This window comes from Haplochromis burtoni, unplaced genomic scaffold, assembly GCF_018398535.1.
Source record: "Haplochromis burtoni strain Fernald_Lab_line unplaced genomic scaffold, NCSU_Asbu1 Contig_143, whole genome shotgun sequence".
Taxonomy (NCBI): domain Eukaryota; kingdom Metazoa; phylum Chordata; class Actinopteri; order Cichliformes; family Cichlidae; genus Haplochromis; species Haplochromis burtoni.
In genome coordinates, this window is record NW_024582504.1 from 1245912 (window position 1) to 1262530 (window position 16619).

Genomic DNA, 16619 nt, shown 5'->3' on the forward strand with positions numbered 1-16619 from the left:
ATATACATATATATACATATATAGATATATATCTATATCTAGATTAGTGACCAAACGTTTTTCACACTGAAAACCTTACCTCCAGATGATTGAGCATGCGCCAACACAACATATGAAATTGCAGTTCGGTGAATAGTGTGTTTTATATATAGTTTGAAATCCGACATAATATTGAAGAATTTCAGAATATTCTTACTGAACTAAACTTAGGTCCGTATGCATTCATTATGTGTTATAAGCAAATTCTTTCAAATTAACTAGATGAGGAGTTTTTGAAAAGTCCTGACAAATTAGGCCGTTAACACTATATATTTAGTCCCCCGTTTTTTACATTTTTATCGTAATGTTAATGTTTTAAAATATTACAAACGGGCCGGATGTGGAGCCGCTCTTTCTCAACAATATTTCAACAGTATTGTCATTTCATGGAATTTCCCTCTCTTGGATCACTCTCTTACAGGAACAGGGGTGAGGAGGCCAAGAGAGAAGGATTTTTTTCCTTTCCGAAAACAGCTAACTGCGTCTGTTTGCCACAATGGACAGTCGAGAGGTGGGAGATTTACTGGACGAGTGCCTCGGGGCAGCAGAAGCAGCAGGTCGGCAGTCCACCGGGGTTTCTGAGGCAGGGCCCACCACACAAGAGCGGCTGAATTACTGCAGCTGCAGAGGTCAGACACAAGATGGTGCTGTTTAGTGTTTTTTGAGAATGTGAGATACTCAGAGATTTGGGTCAGGATCAAAGGTGAGGTGGAATTATGCTTGCATAAGCTCTGTACAGCTCTGTAGCTTCCATGGTATGAATTTGACACTTTGTGATGTTAAGCATGTGCCTTTAACTAATGCGGGCTGGTGTCTCGCATCTTATAGGGTCAACACACACGTACTGTTACATCTTACTGCTAAACAAGGGACAAAACATGCTCCATTTCACTTAGATTTTTCATATAAATGATGTTTTGCTGCTTATTTTAGAATCTTAGACCTAAAACTGTCCAAGGCAGCTTAAACTAAGTCTAAGTAAATTAAGTCTTCCTTTTGGGAACTTCCTGTTATTGGTTCAAACAGCAGTACATTTCTAAACAGCAATCCATCCAGCTTTTCCTTGTGTTGCGTTGCGTTGATGTGAATCTTTCATGCTTTTTTTTGTATATACTTTTTCTAATGGTGGATGCTAATATTAACCATGGTCAAAGTTTCAAATAAAGAGGTCAGTTTATGTACTAGTAATCCCCGTGTAGCTTGAATGTAGTCACTTTAGGTAAAGATATTCTTTTGTGAATACATTTTGAAAGCATCAGTGTATCTTAAGCCCAATACTGTTTGCTCATCTGGGTTTTATTTCCTGTAGACTCGCTGTGTGCCGAACTGGCCTCCCTCCTGCAGGAAGCCATGGACATGAAATGGCCTTTTGCACCGGAGAAGTGGCAGTATAAGCAGTCTGTCAGCGCCGCTGACAAAACCAACCTCAATGACCTCATCAGCAAACACTTGTCTCAACTACTGGTAATAATTAAATAATAACCTATTCAGCTTGGCACCCTGTGGTGTCATTGTAAATAAAAATATAAGCACAATCCCAAACGTTGTGTTTACTGTGTCTGCCAGGATCTCCTGAAGGCCTGCATCAGAGCTGAGGAGGCACACTGTGCACTGGCAGTTGTCTTCTTAGTGGACCGTTACCTCTACTGGACTGATGATTCAAGCCGTCTGCTGAAGATTGCCAAGCTTCTCCACAGACGCTACCCCGAGACCCCCATAGCCCCCCAGCTGGTCATACGGCAGGCCAGGGTCTATTTTAACTCGGGTACAGTGCAGTGAAAGATTGGGATCGATGCTTTTAAAGTATTTTTTGTCTTCTCATCTCTGTGTGATATCAGTGACACGGGATTTATCTAATATGGTAATTTCAGCTACGCTGCGAGCACAGAAGCTCCACCCATCAGCTGTTCAAATCTTTTGTCTGCAGGGGGCAACAGATCAGTTTGGCATGTAGGGAGGGGTGAAAGAGCTAAAGCAGATTTTTTTTCAGACAGTGGATGGACCAAAGCAAAATAAGAAAAACATAATTTTTTTTAAACTATAAATCAAAGCCGTTCTTGGAGAGTGAAATAATAGCAATTTGGAGCTGGAAACGACTATATAAACTCCTGTTTGATACATGTTAGTGCTAATTATTGTTTGGAGAAATTATAGTGATTGACGTAAACTCATAACCTGGAAATTGCACATGAACGGCTCTCACTCCTTAGTTATTTTTGCCACATTTCATTAAAGGGTTATTTTAAGTAAGGCTTGTGCAGACCTGGGTAAATAATCATTATCTGCCCCACAGGAAAACTGCAGAAGGCAGAGTACATCCTGAGCAGCCTGATTAACAACAGCGGGACGACAGGTAGTTTCCTGTCTGTTCCTTTTCACGGACATTTATTGAGGATTAAACTGAGTCCACAAAGTAAACAAATAATGTGCCTTTATCTTTTATGTGCAGGTCATTGGATATACCACTCTGAAAGTGACCGGGTGCTCGTGCAGGCTGTGAGTGTTCAAGTGCGTGGCACGATTTTGCAAAAGCTGGGTAAGATCACTTTTGTGACGTTAAAGATAATTGTCATTATTTTGTGATTATTTTTCATTGTCTTTGTGTTGTGTTTTAGGCCTGTGGTTAGAGGCTGCAGAGCTAATATGGGCTTCCTTGGTTGGGTACTACTCGCTTCCTCAACCTGACAAAAAGGTACCACAGACAATATTATCAGTTGGTTGCCATAGTTGGCATAGTTGGTTGAGGTTTAAATCAGGGATGTCAAACTCATTTGACATTGTGGGACACTCTGCTTTGTGTCAGCTTAAAGAAGTTTAAGTACACATTTTATCTCTGGGATATTTGAATATAAGCAAAAGAAAGGTAACTTCGACATGATGAAGAAATGCTGCTGTGTGCTTTAATTGTAAGAAATAAAAGTGTAAAATTACAGAAAAGATTCTGTTAGCTCATCGGACAAATTTTCCTGTAATTAAAAAAATGGAAAATCTTTGTTAATTTACAGAATGTGCTTCGTTTTTATTTTTACTCTGAACGCACTGTAAAAATACTGCATTTCTATAGTAGATAATGATTGTGTCATTTAAGTGTTTATCAGATATTTGTTTTACTTTGGTGTTGTATTAATGGCCATGATGAAGCTGTAAAATCTATGAAAATACATTTAAAATATAAAACTTTTGTCCTCCTTCACATTTTCCAAAGCCATTAAGTGGACCAGATTGAAGTCTTTGACGCACTGATTCTGGTCCCCAGGCCTTATGTTTAATGTTTGACTATCCTGGTTTAGATGTTAGTCGGCCCAGTTTACACACTGTGATAAACCTCTGACCTGCAACTCTGTTTATTTTATAGGGTATTGGAACTTCCCTTTGTATACTGGCCAGTATATTGGTATCTATGAATAATGAGGACTTCCGTGCCTTTAGGACTAATCCAGATATTGATTTTGTAAGCCTGCTTCACAATCTCCATTCATTAGTTGTTTTTTCTAAAAAAAAATTGCTGCATTATTTATTCTGTCCATTTTTTCAGACGTTACTTGGGGATGGAAATCATCGTCTTCTCTCAGCAGCCCAAGCTGCTAAGATGGCAGTGGTATACACTCAGTATACTTCACTGTATGTTTTGACTAATGTGGTAAGTTACTTCTACTGAATAATCTCTGTCTACTTGCCTGCAATTGACCTTTAGAGTTCTAGTTTATCAGCATAGATTACTGACGCAGATAACTGAAACTTCCCCAGCATAACTAATTTGAACTAAGTTTTATTTCCTGCAGTGATAGAGAATCCTCATAGTCCAGCAAAAGTTTTATGTCTAAGCAAGTAGTTATCAGGCAATCCTCCATTGAATGTGTTTGCTGTTTTGTTGATAAAATTGAAATTTCCTTCCTGCAGACTTATTTTTTTGAGTCTGTCTAATTAGAACCCCGCTCAGGCATGAAATTGGCACTGCTGACTGATTAAATAATAGATAAATAATAATGACAATTATTATTATTGTTATAAATACCTATGCAAAAATAATGTATGTCAGATTTGTAGATAGTCTTGTTACGGCTCAGTTACACCAGAGTAGTCTAACAGCAAGCACCTTATGAATTTTTTACCTCCAGAGATGACCCTAAGTGACTGCGTTAACTGTCTGATCACAAAACAATTGCACAAGTTGCCTGGTGGGAGGCAACCTGTCTCCAAACAGTTGCGAACAGACTCAGACTGCCTGCAATCACTTTCAGACACACTGTTAAAGGTCTGCAAATAACTGCTGTCTAACTTATAAACACAAACAGCCAAAATGTTGCAATCAGTATGAGTCAGTCTGCTCTGATAAGTGCAACTTGTCCTTGACACGTTTCTTTGCATCACTGGGCTCAACTCAGCTGCTTGTATTCTGGTTGTAATCTGATGAAATTCCTATGTAAAGGTAAGGTTGCAGAGCGCCTTTGTCATTTTGCAGTTAATCTGCCACCCTGCAGCAACTGCGTCACTATTTGAGGAGGAATTTCCATTAGGTTCTGGTTGGACTCTTAATGTTAAGTAGTTACTGCAAAATTCTGGTTAACATGAATTTCTGCACTTATGTACTAAGGTTGAAATTCATTGCAAACCATGGCACATGTTTGCAATAATTTTGGTTGTTTTGTGGTCTTCATCTACTGTTTTCTCTAGTGTGACTGCAGGATTAGACAACTTATCCCCTTGAATGCAATGCTCCATCAAAAAAAGGGATTTTTAAAATGTTAATTAACTTCTTAACGATTTTTAAAGCCTGTATTTAGCCTGTGATAGTTTTTGTTTTTGCGATTTTGAATTCAGTACCACATGAGAACTGAGCAATGTTAACTACTGTGGTTAATCAGCTTGTCTTTCAACACTATCTGTGTTTGGGAACTGACGTGGAGGGCAAATAATTTTGTTGCTTGATAAAGCATTTTACTTTACTTGAGCAAGACCTTTGCCATATTTTATGTTTGATAACGTGTCAGGTGATTCTATTAGTGACAGCTTAGGACTCTTAGCATGCCAGTTAAGCAATCACAGTGCTGCACTGTGCTGCTGACATACCTGAAGAATGTGGTTTGGCCTTTTCATTCTGAAATAAGCGAGGCCTTCCTGAAAAGCAACGTGTTTCTCCAAAACCCAAAATGATATTGGTCCATATAAGAGATGTTTCAGTATTCTTTTACTGATGATAACCATGATATTTTAAAAAATAAATATTTTTATGTGGTTTTGTATAGTTACTTAGAGATTCTCCACTTTCCAACGCTTGTTTTTGATTGTGATTCATTTGCCTCCCAAAAAACATGAGTTAGAGATGAATTTGACTAATGCTTCTTAATCTGTAATTGTGGTTTTTAGCACTGATAATAACAGAGTAAAAATCTGGTGTCTGACAGCCTTAGTTCAGCATAAATAAGGCCTTCACAGAGATGCAAGTTTCACATGTGTGTAGCCATGTCATTGCTTTGTATAGTGTCCAGATCGCAGGCTGGATGGTTCCTCTCCTTTTAACCCAAAGGATGCAAAGTCAGTGATTCAGTCAGAAATATAAATTTTGATTAGTCAGTCAGACCACAGGAAAGTTTTCCCCTTTGCCTCAGTCCCAGAGGTAGGGGATATTCTGGATCCTGGTTTTCATGCATAGTTCCTTAACCCAGACACTGGTTTCCTCTAATGTCTAATAGTTCAAAGATCACAATCATTCAGTACTGGTTTTCACTTTTTCTCCCAACTTTTTAAAAAGACCTTTTTTGAATGTGTGACTATAGTGTGTGAATGGGTGGATGACAGGTTGTGTAAAGCGCTTTGGGGTCCTTAGGGACTAGAAAAGCGCTATACAAATACAGGCCATTTACCATTTTTTGAATATCATCATTTCGTTATGTCTTGATATGATATTTTCAGGTAAATAGAGGGTTTAAATGATTTGTCAGCTGTTTGCTTATATTTACATACAGTGACCCAACTTTTTTTTGGATGTATAGCACTGCGCAAAACTCTGAAGCCACCCCTCATTTCTTTATATTTTACTATGAAAATAGGAAAACCTGCAGTGAATTATTTAAACACGTGTAAACATACATGGCAATATAGTACAGAGGGCGAAACAGTACAATTCCACATTTATTCTTCAACACAGCCTGCACGCAGCTTTCTTCTAATTTGTTTAAGGAATTTTCGGGAACAGCTCTTCAGCATTCTAAAAGGACATTTCAAAGCTCTTATTTGGATGCTGGATGGCTTTTGTTCCACTGACCTTACAGTGTTTCAGTAATGTTGAGGTTTGGGTTCCATTATTTTGACAAGCTCACCAACACCACTGGCTTAAATGCAGCCTCAGTGACAGAGCCTACAGATGGCTATAGACCCTCGCTGTTGTACCTCTCTCCTGGCCTACTCTGTACAAATTGATGACAATTTGAACCAAAAATTTCACATTTGGATTTGTCACTCTGGTCGCCACTGATTTTCAGTGTAGTTTGTGTGTTATTTCCATTCCTATTCCCTTTCCATTCTTGATGAGCAAACAGTAGCTGGATCCACTAGTGGGCTAGATGCATCCCTCAGCTCCTATGTCAACCTTTTGCTGGATTTTTTCGTATTTCTTAAAGATAAGACTTTCAGAAAAAGTTCATCCACTGTAGATAGTTTTTTAGTCCTGACACTTTTTCTCTTCTCCAATTCTCAGTTTTTTTAATCACAAATCGCACACCATGGCAAGATATGCTAAGTAAAATAATAATATATGCCTGTCGAGCTGTGTTATCTTTGACCTTTTTCGCTGAATTAACCAAAATAATGGGAACAAATTATGTGTTTTTGTGACAGACTGCTAATAACAAAATGCCTAAAGATACAAAATTGGTTCTATGATAATTTTTCTGTTATGTGTAGACACAGTACTAGTACATGCATTGCATTAGGTTCTTCTTAATGCTTGAATACTGTCAGGTACAAGAACGGCACTGAAAATGAGTGAGTAAAGAAATGAGGGGTGGCTAAAGACTTTTGCACATAATGTAGGATCGTAAACGAGATCTTTCCTGTGGTTATGTAATTGTTCCTCTGTTTGTGTTTTTCTGTAGACAACCCACGGTACCTGCTTGCTATCATACAGTTTCTCTGTGGAGTGCCCAGATTCTCAAAGACAGTCATTTCTCCAGCAGGCACAAGAAGCATTTACAATTGGCCTTCTCACCAGAGCAGAGGGTGATCTGGTAACCAGCAAGCAGGAGCTTCATACCTTTCTAAAAGCTGCCTATTCCCTCACTGTCACTCACAAGTGGCTTGGAACTCCTTTGGAGGTTGTAGCACAGGCAGTTCAAGCTTGTCAAAATGCTTTATCTAGTTTTTACAGTTACTGCCATGCTGGTACCCAAGACAAAGACAGCCTGTGCACTGAGATCATGCACCTGGTCACCCAAGTCAAGCTGCTTCTCCGAGTGGAGCCTTTCCTTAATTCAGACAAGGGGTCTTTTGTCCCTGACAGCTACAGAAATGTCAAAGACACCTCTGTAAATTTTACTCATGCAGGTTTCGCTAAGATAATGAGGCGGTTCCAAAAGTATCACGAGTCACTGTGTGAGACCACTAACACACACTGTAGGGATGCTAAAGATGAGATAGAGATGGACAGAGGAAGGCCGTGTATAACAGCGCTTTGGACAACCACTAGCACACTCAACACAGAGGCTCAGGGAGGCTCACATTCATCCAGCGTGCATATGCCTCAAAAGCCTGAAAGCACAGATATCCTTGGCTCCTCGTGGCAGGAAGTGTCCATAACAAGTTCAGGCTCTCCTCAGCCCAGCAGAAGTTATACAGGAAGCAGTGCTATTGGACATAGAGAGGGAGCGACCAATCAGAGCTGTCTACCCACAGAAGATGATGAAGAAAGGTCAGACGACAAGTCACAGTCTCCCCATGAAAACAAGAAGCGAAACTTACAGGGTTGTAACTCTGGTGTCAGTTCTGCACTACCTGCCACTTCCTCCTCCAGCATGAGCAGAGATTCAGAAAACTTTCAGATGATAAAAGCTGAAATAGAAACGCTGACCTCTGAAGAGGACGTGATGTCTGGCGTTGCTGAGGCAATAGCTGAAGGAGTAGTGCAGTCCTTATCCCAGCTATCTATAACATCCTCTTGCTCCCTTGGGGACAGTTTCAGTTCCCAGTCATCATGGGAAAAACTTTCAGCTGATCTGAATTCTCCCACATACAGGAAACCACAACCAAGTAGTATTTCCAAAGCAGGAGCTTGCCAAAACAGCGATTCACCAGATTCAGATGGGAGCTTCTTCATTTGTGAAACGGTCGATTTTGAAACAGATGATTCCCCTTCTGATCACATGAGCAAAAACCAGAAAATACGTGCTTTATTAAAACCACAACTGATCAAAAGCCCCAAAGTTTACCAAAATGCGGAAACTGAAGTACAACCTGCAACAAACAGCACTTTAGCAATGCAAAATAGTCAATCTCAGGCTGTCACAGAACTGTTACCTGTCACTGAAACCTCTACAAAGAGTTCATTTGGAGTCCTGGAGGTAAACCAAAGTTGTTGTCAACAAACTGAGGTGCAGAATGTGCCCCAGAAGAAGAACTCCATGTGCTACAGCTGCCTAGACCCAAGCACTGTAGCTGATGTTGTCCCTATGAAACCCTTCTTGTTGTCACAATGGGATTACCGAGCCCTTCTGGCTGGCATTTGCAATGATTGTCTGCTGAAGAGGTTGCACAATGATGAGAAAAAATTCAAGTTGGAGCAGTACAAAACTGCCCACAGTAAGTTTACATTCCTGCTCTTCCTTTGTCACCATCAGTACTTTCTGTGAGCTGCAGAAGAACTATGGCTCTAGGGTGTCAGCATCATTCTGTCACTCTAGATAAAAATATCTTAAATGTAAAATATATTATGTATGATCACGCGTTGGATGGATTACTGTGAAATTTTAAACACTCACATTCCCCGTCCCCAAACGATATATTCTACTGTCACTTTCCCTGTAGTGACACCATGATGTTCACACTTGCTGTTTTGAGTGAGGTGTCTCAACGGCGACTGGATGGATTCCAGCAGAGTTTGGCACAGATATTTATGTTCAGCACTCGTGATATTTCCATTGCTTTGATTTCATTTTGCACCATTTTTTTCCAGTTCCCCTTTTAAATTTATACTTGGAATCTGATTCTATAGTTTTGCATGATTCACATTTATGACAATCCTTATTTTCTTTCTACACTGGGCTGCACCTCACTTCATACATAGCAGTTCTGACTCCTTTAAGCCTCCCTCGCTTTCTTCTGATTAGCTGCACTCTCATAAATAGGAGGTTTAAAACCATATAAGTAGGGCTTCTGTGCTCACACCCAGATCTATATGCTATATATATATCATACAGATCTGGCTATATAAGAATTAGACCAATTACCACCTTCACAGATGGCTTGGCTTTAGTTTCTTATTCAATGGGCTACATCCATCCATTTTCTTCCATTTATCTGGAACCAGGTTGCAGGGGCTGCAGCCTAAGCAGGGAAGCCCAGACCCCCTCTCTAGCTACCTCCTCTACCTTATCCAGGGGAAACATGGAGGCGTTCCCAGACCAGCTGAGAGATATCATCTCTCCATTGTGTCCTGGGGCTGCCCCTCCCTCCAGAGCTCACCCAGGAGATGCCAAGGAGGCTTCCTTATCAGGTGTCCAAAGCACCTCAGCTGGCTCCTTTCGAGCTCAGTCATCTAGAAGAGGCTCTGAGTAAACCTGCTACTCTTCCACATCGAAAGGAGCCAGCTGAGGTGCTATCTCTAAGGCAAAGACCAGACACCCTACAGAGAAAACTTATTTCAGCCACTTGTTCGTTCAGTGTCTACCCAGAGCTCGTGACCATAGGTCTATGTCCCCATTTAAGGGACTGAGATGATCTTTTTTTTCCATGAAAATAAGCACCAATGAGTTCAGCAGGCGGGTAGCTTTTATATATCAACCCCAGCCTTGTCTTACAAAACAAAAAAGCTTGTATTTGTCTGTTGATCTCTATCTAGGTGCTCTCCATTTAAAGTTCTCCAAGGCCACCGGACTGTGGACAGCCATGGAAACTTGTGTTTACATTGGTGACTCAATGGGGGAGAAGGGCGCGCAGAGAACAACAATATGGGTGCAGTTTTTACACCAGGAGGAGCGGCTAAGCAAGTATGGTAGCAATCTTGGTTCAACCTAAATATGGTGACTTGAAGTCTCATCTTTTTCCTGTATTTGTCCTTAGATATGTGGGGAAAGATTACTTGAAGCCAAAGCTGATCCAGTTTCCTCTGAAAGATGTGGAGCGACAGATGACAGCCCAGTACTATGTGACTGAATTCAACAAAAGTCTCTACGACAAAGAAGTTATGGCTCAGATCTTCTTTATTCCGTCAGAAGCCCTGTTGGTGAGGGACTGCTGGAAACACTTATTTAAAGGAATTCAAGATAACAAATGTTGCATTCAAAGTGCTTACTTTGTAAAAACAGCTTTAATAGAAGCCCACATCCAGAGTTTGGTACAGACTGCAGCAGCTTGAAATGTAATACTTTCAGTTTAGAGCTAGAAATCTGTTTTGTGATATAGTCAAGCAATTATTCTGTAGGTTATTAGTCTAGGAGGTGCTATGATCTGCAAATTTTTACAATTTAATTCTGTGTGGAAAGTATTTATTAAATTGGGCCAAAGACAGAGAGCCTTTATCATTATTCACTGAGTGTAAACCAGACTGTGTACTGCCATTTATCTTTATAAACACAATACAACAGTACAACAATGTGTGTGCTGAGAGCCAATCACAAACCCAAAAGACACATAGAGCCAATGGATTACTGAGATTAGTAACATTTAAATACAAAGATTTATTTTAGTAATATTGTTGCTACCAGTAGAATCCAAACAGTCTTCAAATGTTACAAAATGTCTCTCTTGTTTTCCGGTGATCAGATTCTGGATGGAGATGAGATTGTGGGCTGTGTAACCGTGGAGCCCTACATGCTTGGAGACTTTGTCAAACTGACCAACAACACTGAAAAGAAGGAGAAGATGTTCCATGCTACAGATTATGGCCTCGCATTTGGACACTTCACCTACCTGTTCTCTGGTGGCCAGGAAGTCGTTGTAGATTTACAAGGTGTGTGACATCTGCTGCTTTTCACTGAACGTAATATTGTCACATGACAAAGATTAGTAGTCATCCATTTATTTTTTCACAGGATGGGTGACAGCCAACGGCAAAGGACTGACCTACCTCACAGACCCACAGATTCACTCCACCAGGATCCCTAAGGGTCCTTCTAACTTTGCTGCCAGAGGGCTCAGTTTGTTCCTGAAATATCAGCATGGACCTGAGTGCAATCAGATTTGCCACCTGCTCAAACTACCTCCACTGGACCCAAACTCAAACGTTTCTCCTCAAAAACTTTGAGACGTTGGACACTATTTATTGCTATCCACAAAAAACTGAAAATTATTTAAGGGGCTTGTTTTGGCAAGTTTTTGGAACTGACTGCTTTTCTTTTTTTAAAATGTACCGATAAATGCACTGTGCACCCTTTTCTTGGAATGCTAGAAGTGTAACAGATTTACAAAGAGCTTTTGGGTGCTACATTTAGTTACAAGAGAGTCACAAGGAAAGATGATTTGATAAGAGAAAAAATATTTTTTTAAAGATGTTATCCATCACTGTCTCCTCTCTATGAGTGGATTGCTGCCTAACTGGAAAGGGAGTGAATCACCTGATGCTGTTTGAAGTGGTTTTGAATGCTATTATGGAAGATTTTAAGTAGTCTGTCCTTTTACTGGGATATAAAAACATGTTGTGTTTGGGGTCTGGGGCCTTTATTTGTGGTGCTGTCCCCCAATCCACTCCTCTTAGACTGAAAAACGATGCAATATCCCAGGGCTGTAAAATCCCTCTATTGCTGTGCTTGCTTGGTAATGTTGCACAACTTGACAAAATGTCTCATAATGCACATCCGCATAACCACACAATGCGTTCATGCACATGTGACTCCCACACAATTCTAATGACATGTAAAATATGCAAATATGTGCAACTGTTGTATTGTCTTCTTTTCTTGTTTGTATCACTGCATATTTTGTCCTTTTGTAACAATATAGATAAAAAATTAATTAACTTTGATGATAAAAGCCAGCAATGTTTAGTGAACTGTAAAATCTGTGTAAACAGGCTACATGAAGATGATTATTGTGCAGTCTTCTCTACTGAAATGTTTTTGGTGCATATGGTCCAGTAAATGAGTGATAGATAGATGTTTGAAAAAGATACTTTATTGATTGCACAAGGGAAATTGATGTGTTGCAGCAGCACGATGAAGGGTACAGTCTACAATAAACAGCACAGTTAAAAAAAAGGGCCACAGGTGCCTGGTAAGGGCCTTATACTATGAGATAGTGCAGGAATTTATATATTTACAACAGTGATAAAAAAACAAAGAAAAAGAAAAATGATGTTAGTAAGACTGACGTTTGTAAGGGAGAAGTGCAAATTGCATTAATAAATAAAATGTACAAATTAAATCGTGAGAAAAAGCTGCATGAAGGTATAATACAAAAATGTGTTTGGGACCATACGCCTGACAGGTGTGGCACCTGTCACAGAATGAAGAGTTGTTACTATACAACTTTACAGAGAGTGGTAGGAATGAGTTCCTGCAGCGTGCTTTATGGCAGCGAGGTTTATGTAGTGCAGAGACAATCAACTAAAAATGGCTTCTGACAACAGAACAGTACCTTGTGTAGCAGATCCACCATTAGTTGTGTACCTGTGTGTGTGTTAACAGGTCAATAAATGGAGCCCTTTGCAAAGTGCTTTGCAAACTGCCAATGGGGAAAAGTGTAATGTAAATATAGTCCATTTATCTTTACAAGGGGTGTGCAACATGGTCAAGGTGAATACAGTAGAAAGACCTGACTGACATCATTTCAGTGCGACACATGACTGCTGCAGGTCTACACCTGTAGGTCAGATACCCTTGTAACTGTTGGTGTTTGTTCAATTTCCAAATGGAAAATGATAACAGTAGAAATGCTCTGCTCGTACACATTAAAAACATCTCACAAGGTGCATTACTGAGTCAGCCAAGAGTAGAATTATTAGGAGGATGACAATGATGAAAGCAAAAACAATTCGGAGAATCTACACTGTAATACTACACATAGCATAACTTGCAAAGGATGTGTGTGAACTGCAATATTAGAAACGCCTTCTTGTATAGCACAAGTTTTGTATAGGCTTATATATGTAATTAATGCATTTTAAAGTAGTAGGTTTGTAAGTTTATCTAAAGCTGTCAGGTGGTTAGGTCTGCTGACAGCAGTCACACACCTCTACAGTCACATGACAGTGATGTCATTCATGCGCACATGTTTACCCGTCCCCATTCGGCCAAAATCCTGTTCGGGCTTTATGAGCTGCCTTCTTTTGTAAACACAGCATGCTTTACCCTTGGCCCACTGTGCGCAGTATGACACAGTATCACTAAGCGCTGTTGTGAATATTCGACTGGAAATCGGTGTATTTTTTACGTTTGTCCTCACTGTAAGTGCACTGTATGAATAGAGTTGGCATAACATTATAGGCACCTACAGATAGAAGAATAACACCGATGGTCTCTTCATCGTGGCAGACGTTAGTGGGTGGGATATGTTAGGGAGCAGGTGAATATTTTGCCCTCAACGGTGTGTTAGAAGCACGAAAAACTGCAAGCGTAACGATTAGCGTGAGTTTGACGAGCGCCAAACTGTGACTGTTTGGAGACTGAGTCAGAACATTTCCAAACACTGCAGCTCTTGTGGGATGTTCTCAATCTGCGGTGGCCGGTGTGGGTATCTATGAAAAGTGGTCCATGAAGAACAGTGGTGAACCAGAGACTCGGTCGTGGACAGCCAAGGCTCACTGATAAAACGTGGGGACGAGCAATGGACGAGCTGCCGTAGCTCAGATTAAATGTGGTTCTGATAGAAAGATGTCAGGATACAGAGTGCATCACACAATATGAGGCAGGTGGTCATAATGGGGATATGTTTCACTTTGGTTGCAGAATTTGTACATTTGTAAGCATTTACAGTCTACACACACTCTGCTGTATGAGTCTCTTGCCCTTGGAAAACATTAACCAGCTTTCCTTTTATGGGCTTACACTGCAACCTCACCCTGACGACACCCGAAACTGAACTTGAGCCCTCAGATGTTGGTTGAAAATAAAACGCGGAAGCATCTAGGCCTGTCTGGTCATCTGTCAGCATATATAAGGAAGTGCAGCTCCTCTAGAGCAACAGAGACTTCGCAACTACCTGTGAGAAAGTCTGCGGATTCCTCGAAGATGAAACTCTTTGTGGTGTTAGTGTGCGTGCTGGCAGGCTGCCTGGCAGAGAAACCTCGCCCATGCAGTAAGTAAAAAAGGAAATCGGAGACGAGCTCTGTTGTGGTTACAGTGATAGCTCACTGTTGGGTTCTCATTGCTGTTTTCTCTCGCTGACTTGTAAATATTAATAAATAATTCTGTTTTCTCTTATTTCACGCAGAAAGCCCTCCCTTTCTGACTGGAGCCCTCACTGTTGTGAGTTTATGCTTTGTGTACTTAAAACTTTTGCTATTGCTATTAATTATGAGGGAGAAATGAGCCTCTGTTGTTGTTGTGCATTAGCAATGTTTGATTGAAACATAAAATATGACCCATTGTTTAATGTTTGGGTGAACAGTGGGTAAAAAGCATTTAAAAAAGAATAAAAGTGTGTCAGCCACTGCATCAGAGTTAGGAATGAGGTAGTCTTGTGGTGTAGAGATACAAGTCCAGACATTTCAGTGCTCAGGTCAAGGTCCAGATTGGTGTTTATGGCGAGTGAGCACGTCCGACAGTGTGGAAAGCAAACAAAGAAAATGAAAGTTGTACTTGAACCAAACGTGCAACCACATTTAATTGTCATTCATATTCTGTGTGAACGAGAAAGATGTCAACCATCTTGCATTCTGTTTCTCCAGTCCACACAGAATGAAAAGCTGTGGGTTTATGCCAAATACCTGTACGATGCATGGGGACAAAGGGTCCGGCTCATGGAGCTGGGGAACTACCAGAACAAGTCTTTCACCTATGACGCCCTGCTGCTCTTCAGAGAGGTGACCAAAGCAAACACAAGAACGTCTCAAATATTTGTTTTAGTGTGCAAATCACTGCTGATACGATTCTACTGAAGTGGAGACGCATGAGGCCAACAACACAACATGTTATAAGAAAGTATTTTCTTTCCTTAATGTTTTAATGGAATATAATGGGAACTAGTAAGCATGTGCAACTGACGCAATAAAAAGCGGGCCATATTTTTTTTTTAAAAAACAAACAAAAACCCCGACAATGACAGCACATTTAATTCGTTTAAGGTTAGCACATCTTTCTCGTGATTAGAATAGATATTATGGCATAATTTTGGGTGTGAGCACCCATATATGTTATTTCTGTGCTAGGTTTTGATTGTTATTTCCATCTTCAGCAAACAGAAGTTACTGAAATAACCATCATCTTTAGACTGAATCATATTGTATGTAACAGCAAAAGAAATTCTCATTCTTACCCCACAACTCATGCACCAGGCTGCCATGTATGAGATCGACGACAAAGCTCGTACGTGCAAGAAAAAGCCTCTGAAGGCAGACTTCCATCCTATGGAAATCCCAATAAATTCAACTCTGGTGGGCCAAGCCATCCTGGGCAGCTCATCTGGACCTGGTGAAGGACTCCTGGTCAACACCTGGACTGGAAATCTTCCTGGAAACACAGGTGAGTTGGCATCTAATGTTCAGAACTGTCATCCTGGCTGTTTATCTGCACTCTGTTTATGGACACATTTCATGTCTGTCCTTCCAGGAAAGTACCTGACCACCTTCACTGAATTCGGATGCATTCCAGTCAACACTATGTACCAGACACAAGAGTATGGATGGATGGTGACAGGGTTCGTTTCCTCTCAAGTCTATAGTGTGAAAAATGTAGAATGAAATACGTTTGCGTCCGTCCAAGTAAAAGCTGTGTCCCTTTTTTTGTGCTCACCAGCTTCTTCAACAACGTCGTTGGGATTTCTGACCCCGGTCAGCTCAACCCCCCCGACTTCTGCCCAACAGAGATGACGTCGAATGGAGAGCAGCCTGAAGATTTCATCAGCTTGTTCTTTAAGCTGCAGTGAAGGCTTCGGCGGGCTTTTACCTTACGCAGTGCACTGAGATCACCAATGTTGGAAATTGGCATTATATAAGTAAAAATGAATGGCATGTAATTGCATGTAAAATGCTGTCTCCCCCGTATTCCTGTTTGAAACATGGAGGACGAGTTTGGCCTCATTGTTCTTTCTGTGTATCTCTAACCGGGATGAACTTTGCAATCTTTTTGGCATGCAGAAAATGATAAAGCGGTTCGACAAATCATCTGGTTTGGTTTGGTTTTTTTGTAACAGGTTATTGCCTGTTATATTTGCTTTTCTTACTTCCCATTTTCTAACACTGTGTTGTGGCCACATCTTGTGTTCATCAATATAAA

At 40.5% G+C, this 16619-nt stretch overlaps 2 protein-coding genes across 4 annotated transcripts; both read left to right on the plus strand.

Moving 5' to 3' along the window:
• The first annotated feature begins 535 nt into the window (after positions 1-535).
• alpk1 (alpha-kinase 1) lies at positions 536-13171 on the plus strand. Of its 3 annotated transcripts, XM_005931598.2 has the most exons (13): positions 536-668; positions 1349-1503; positions 1606-1804; positions 2333-2392; positions 2489-2575; positions 2655-2731; positions 3395-3490; positions 3575-3679; positions 7134-8832; positions 10091-10238; positions 10312-10474; positions 11014-11200; positions 11283-13168. In XM_005931598.2, exons 1-13 carry the CDS (start codon positions 536-538, stop codon positions 11492-11494), a joined length of 3321 nt encoding a protein of 1106 aa, XP_005931660.1. In that variant the 3' UTR covers positions 11495-13168. The 3 variants fall into 3 exon arrangements, with proteins under 3 accessions (XP_005931660.1, XP_042080529.1, XP_042080530.1); XM_042224595.1 differs by lacking the exon at positions 3575-3679 and having other exon boundaries at positions 11283-13171; XM_042224596.1 differs by lacking the exons at positions 3395-3490; positions 3575-3679 and having other exon boundaries at positions 11283-13171.
• Positions 13172-14261: 1090 nt separating this feature from the next.
• On the plus strand, positions 14262-16507 carry LOC102305205 (ependymin). The gene is made up of 6 exons (XM_005931600.3): positions 14262-14481; positions 14617-14651; positions 15074-15208; positions 15680-15866; positions 15954-16041; positions 16140-16507. Exons 1-6 carry the CDS (start codon positions 14280-14282, stop codon positions 16267-16269), a joined length of 777 nt encoding a protein of 258 aa, XP_005931662.1. The 5' UTR covers positions 14262-14279; the 3' UTR covers positions 16270-16507.
• Positions 16508-16619: the final 112 nt, after the last annotated feature.